We start from the raw sequence: 6,000 nt of genomic DNA on the forward strand, positions 1-6,000 counted from the left end.
TGCAATACTACAAGTACTGCCTTCCGACCTAGGGCATCTGCAACATTGGTCTTGTCAGGCTAATACTCAAGGACCATGTCAAATTTGGTAAGGAATTTTTGTTAATAGGATTACTTCAGACTCAACTTCTTCTAAGTTTGAAAGTAACTTGCCATCATGTTGTCAGTGCGTACAAAAAATTGTGACCCTAGAAGATTGTATCTCCACATGTGGAGGCAATGCACGATATAGCGTCGCTTGGCATCCTTTACCTTGTGGCTCTCAAAGGCAATGAGACGTTTTTCTTGAATTAACACTACTTCAATCTCGAAGTCAGTCGCATCAGTCTGCATTTCGAAAGACTTATGACAGTCAGGTAATTTCATTAAAGGCTCCTCAATCAACATGCGCTTTAGCTTCTCAAAAGCTTCTTGACAAGAATCAAACCACACCCATGGCCTATCCTTCTTCAACAGATCAGTGATTGGGGCGATGATCAAAGAATGTCCTTGCATGAATCGTTGATAATAATTGGCAAGCCCCCAAAAAGAATGCAACTCTGGGACCTTGCCAAGTGACTCACATTATTGAATTGCTCTGACCTTTTGGTGATCCATCCTCAGCATGCCTCTTCCCACAATATGGCCAAGAAAATACATTTTCTTCTGGCCGAATAAGCAATTCTCCTACTTCTCGTACAACTTATTATCCTTCAGAGTCTGGAACACAATCTAAAAGTGTTGAATATGCTCATTTATAGAATTGTTGTACACCACTAAGTCGTCTAGGTAAACCATAATGAACTTGTCAAGGTGTGGGTAAAATATTATATTCATCATTGTAGAGAAGGTTGTGGGCGCTTTCGTTAAGCTAAATGGCATAACAAGAAACTTGAATGCCCCATATCATGTCGCACATGTGGCTTTATCTCCTTCAACAATTCTAACCTGCTAATATCTTGATCACATGTCCAACTTCAAGAAAACACGAGTTTTACCCAACTAATCAAACAAATCCATAATCAAAGGAAACAAATATTTGTTCTTTACAGTCAATTTGTTTAGTTTTCACTAATCCACACATAAGTGCTTCGACCAATCATGCTTCGCCTGAAATAGCACAAGTGCTCCAAAGGGTGTTTTGAATGGTCGAATGATCCCGACTTCCAACATGCCATCTAACTATTTTTGCAACTTCGTTAGTTCATTAGTCACCATGTGGTACGGTACCATAGCAACTGACCACACACCTAGTACAATCTCAATCTCATAATCTATCTTTCTTCGTGTAGGTATCTTTCTCGGCAGCTCAATAAGCATAACATCATTGAACACTTTCAATATTTGCGCTAAGGCTATTGGGACGTTAGCAACACTCTCATCTTCATCAATCTTGCATATCGTTACAAGAAAGGTCTCATCCCCTTTCTTGATACCCGTCTTCAACTGGAATATAGACACCACACACTCAGATGTCTTCACCACAGGCAGTGCGGTAATGGCGTAAAGATGTTTCTCATCCTCAAAACTGACAACATTCAGATGAGGCATCAATACGACCTTGTTGCTTTGAAGGAACTCCATACCTAGGATGACCTTGAAATCATCCATTGGTGCTACAAAAAAATGTAACCCTTTCAAACCAGCTCAAGATTCTCACTGGTACATCACGGACAACCCCGTAAATAGGCTTGGCTTTGAAGTTGACTACCTTTATTCAGCTCTCTTTCTTTTTCTATTATGGCCCCAATTACTCTGTCTTTTTAAGAGAAATGAAGTTGTGTGCAGCGCCCATGTTAACCAATGCCTTGGTAAGTCGCCCATTTAGAAGGACTTCCAAGTACATCAGTTCTTTGCTCATTGGTAGTCTGACAACAAGTGTCACCTTCACCACATTCATTTGTATTGCTCCAACATTCGACTGCTCTACAGCAGCATGCCCGACTTCAGCTTGGACAACGTTCACAGCTCTAGCCTCACGATTATCTTTGTTCTATGGACCACTATTCTTGTTCGGACAACGATTTGCCCAGTGATCACCATGACAAATGTAACAATCCTGAAAATGCTAATTTTGCCCTCGGTAGTTGCTATTTCTCTGTTGGTTATGAAGTTGTTCCTCTTGCTGTCCACAATGCTACTCGTTATCATCTTATTGGTTTCCATTACCAACATTGTTTTCTCGGTCATTCCTTTGATTGTCTCTCCTATTATTATTATGATCATTCTCGAATTGTCTTCCTTGTGATATCGTATTGCGTCTATCAATCTTAGCGAGCTTCTCAACAGTAGCAAAAAAAATCAAGAAAAACAGTCGCATAAATTTTGCAGTGTTACTAATCTCACTTTTAGTAAAATCTCGACGAGGAAAATCCCTCAATAAATTAAAAGTTTATTTTTTGCAAAGGACTTGGGGAAAAACAGTATATATAAGCATAAAAACAGAACAAAATACAAAAATGTAAGAAAAAATATACGATATAAGAATATTAAAAAGTGTTTCTATTGCATTAATATATGATAAAATCGTGATATTTTCAAAACAAGCACTATTTCAAAAGTATCGCGGTTTTTGAGGAATGTATTGGCTGTTCTCAAAATATCACTGATATAAGTGACAGAGAAATTACATGTTCTGTTTTTTATTCCTTTTTATTATAATTTTTAAATATTTCATCTATTTAAGTTTGCAGATATTTTTCAGATAAAAACGCGCTAAATAGAAATTTTCGATCTCTTCATAAGAAAACGAAGGCCGTTAAATTGCGGCTCCAAGATTTTAACTTGGCGGCATCTTGTTGCGTCCATGCGTAGCATGATTTGCAATTCTCGCCTTACTCCTAAACGCTTCACTCATCGATCGATCCCCTTCTTCCTCGATCTCTCTTTCTTTTCTTCTTCCCCTTCTTCCTCCATCGACCCTCCACTAGCCACGCACCACGCCCATCTCTCCCTGCTTCTGCAACGCGGGCGTCTCTCTTCGGACCAACTTCGCCAAATCCACGCCCGCGTCTTCACCTGCGGACTCCTCCAGGACCACCTCCTCGCGACTCGTCTCATCGGCCACCTCGCCCTCTCCGCCGATGTCGACTCTGCCGTCCGCCACTTCCACCACCTCCGCCACCCCAACATCTTCCCCTTCAACGCCATCATCAGAGTCGTCTCTCAAAAGGATCTCCCCGACCACTCTATCTCTCTCTACAGGCTCCTGTGTCGTCTCTCCCTCTCCCCTAATGACTTCACCTTCGTCTTCTTGCTCAAGGCCTTTTTGGGGCGTCCTGCGATGAAATACACGCTGCAGATACATACCCATATCGTCAAATCCTCTTTCGGGAAGGATCTCTTCGTGCAGACCGCGTTGCTCGCCGCTTATGTGAACGGTGGTGGCGACGTTACTGCTGCACGCCAAATGTTCGACGAAATGTCTTTTAGAAACGTTGCATCTTGGACGTTGCTAATATCTGGCCATGTTCAATCAGGTCGTTCAGACGAGGCGTTATCTCTCTTTCTGGATATGGTTGAGGAACGTGTTGTTCTCCCAAATGATGATACAATGGTCGGCGTTCTTTCTGCTTGCTCGAGTCTTTCGTTAGATGGGGTTGATAAGTGGAAAAGGAGGCTTCTGCACGATATTGGAATTCACTACAGCAATCACACGGATACGGTTTTAGTTTACTTGTTTGCTAAATGTGGGGATATTGAAGGCTCACGCCAAGTTTTTGATAATATGTCTCAGAGAACTCTGGTTTCATGGAACGCCATGATTACTGGCTATTTACAGACTGGTTACCCTGCGGAGGCTTTAGCAGTGTTTGGCCGGATGAATGTGAGGCCTAACCATGTTACCATGGTTGCTGTGCTCTCTGCCTGTGCTAAAGTTGGTGCGTTGGAGATTGGGAGGTGGGTTCATGAGTACATTGTGACGACTGGGCCTAAGGGGATTGTAGAGTCTAATGCCATTCTTGCCACAGCATTGATAGACATGTATGTGAAGAGTGGGAGTTTGAATGAGGCAAACAAGGTGTTTGAGAAGATGAGCAAAAGGGATGTGGTTGCTTACAACGTGATGATTATGGGGTTAGCCATTCATGGGCAAGGGAAGGATGCTTTAGCACTCTTCTCCCGAATCCAGGCTGCAGGCTTACGCCCCAACGACGTATCACTTTTAGCAGTTTTGTGTGCATGCACTCATGCGGGTATGGTTGAAGAGGGGCTTTCATATTTCACAGCAATGGATAGAGAACACGGGATCATACCGAAGCTCCAACACCATACTTGCCTTGTAGATCTACTTGGGCGTGCAGGTCGCGTAGAGGAAGCATTGAATATTATAAAGGTAATGCCTATGGAGCCTACTGCTCATGCGTGGGGGGCTCTACTTGGATCTTGCCAGATACATTGTAAGTTGGATGTGGCTGTGGATGCTGCTAAAGCTCTTAGGGACTTAGACCCATTGAGCTCTGCTGGTTACGTGATGATCTCCAACATGTATGCAGTGGAGGGTCAGTGGAGTGAGATCTTTGATTTGAGGGAAAAGATGAAGGAGAGGGGGGTAACCAAGGAGCCTGGCTGTAGTTGGATTAGTATTGATGGTGGTGTTCATGAATTTCTTGTGGGTTCTAAATCCCACCCAGAGCACGAGAGGATTCATGAGATACTGGATGTGTTATTTACGCAAATGAAGTCGATGAAGTCCTAGTACTAAAACAACTTCCTTCCAGCGTTAACAGGTAGTCACCGTTTCCCATACTGTTCTACTCATCAACATTTTGGTGTAGCTGGAGGAATGCACAATTTATATCTTTCGCAGCCAATTTGGTGGTCATCCAATGCTGCATAATTTGCCAAACCTGGTTTGGTGAACGTGTTGTTGGGACCTAGGGTTTCTACTTGATTGGTGAAGTATTTCAACTATTGCACTGTTAAGAATCCTGCATTTCTGGCAGCATTGCAGTATTAATTTTGTCATGAATCAATCGATGACATCCAATAGAAAAAAAACTCTCACAAAATTTATGTTCCAGGTTATTACGTTCCCTTGCCAAGAAACAAATTGGAGCTGGGGTTACCATTCTCTGTCATATACGATTTATAGACCAAATCGATGAAGACATTAAGATGTATATTCCTTTTGAATAAAATGTGCGAAGCTGACCATTCTTTATGTTATTTTTGTGCATCACTGTGCCGCTGTGAATTTCTTAATCCGCTGCTACATCAGATTAAGGGTTCATAACACTGCTCTTATATGCAGCTGCACATACACAATAATGACAGCTTTCTTTTTAATTTTGTTTGGTAGTGGCCAAACAAAACGAAGTGTTGTGCCAATGGGGCCATCGCTTCATTTAGCAGTAAGGTCAGCTTTGCATGTCATATATTAATTTTAATATGGATGTTATCATCTCTCTAGCTTGGAAGTACACGGTGGTTGGGTTGATGACTTGGATATGGGATGGATTGTGGCAAGTTGTGATAATGGCCAAAGAATCTTTTGTTCCAATTAGGCCTGGTTCGACTATAGAAGAGAACAAAACAATATTACGAGTGCTTGAGTTACTGAATGAAATGACAATTACAGTAAAGATCGGGTATCACTTATTCTTGGCCCGGTGGGATGGGAAGTGGCATTTCAGGAAATCCTGGATTTGGAGGTGGTAGCTGTAGCTCCCATGCTTTAGTGTAAATACAATGCCACTTTTCATCTCAAATGCATTAACTCACATCCCAACTACCATTTTCCAAACAGCCAGGTGGTAGTTTGACCAACTTTTTGCCAAATGCATTAACTCCTATCCCAGTTCCTAGATTCCAAACTGGCCCTTATCCTATTTGGTTGGTAGGTGAAGAGGTTTGAGCGCTCTGTTGCTACCTTAGATTAAACTTCACTAGGAGTGGGCAACGGGCCCGCCTGGCCTGCCATGAGCCGGATTTGGGTCATGATTTTAGACCCCGGCCTGCTGGCTATCGGCTCGATAGGCTTGAGTTATTTATTAATTTTTAATAATATAATTTTTTTTAA

General features: G+C 42.1%; 1 protein-coding gene across 1 annotated transcript; it reads left to right on the plus strand.

Moving 5' to 3' along the window:
• The first annotated feature begins 2,784 nt into the window (after positions 1-2,784).
• LOC149841526 (pentatricopeptide repeat-containing protein At2g29760, chloroplastic-like) lies at positions 2,785-4,677 on the plus strand. Its single transcript, XM_090005282.1, has one exon. It carries the CDS (start codon positions 2,785-2,787, stop codon positions 4,675-4,677), a length of 1,893 nt encoding a protein of 630 aa, XP_089861408.1.
• The last annotated feature ends 1,323 nt before the right edge of the window (positions 4,678-6,000 follow it).

Source organism: Nuphar pumila, chromosome 4 (genome assembly GCF_984573655.1).
Source record: "Nuphar pumila chromosome 4, dmNupPumi1.hap1.1, whole genome shotgun sequence".
Classification (NCBI taxonomy): domain Eukaryota; kingdom Viridiplantae; phylum Streptophyta; class Magnoliopsida; order Nymphaeales; family Nymphaeaceae; genus Nuphar; species Nuphar pumila.

Excerpts from the sequence above, each read along its gene's own strand:
- LOC149841526 (XM_090005282.1), top strand. The coding sequence starts at position 2,785 with ATGCGTAGCATGATTTGCAATTCTCGCCTTACTCCTAAACGCTTCACT.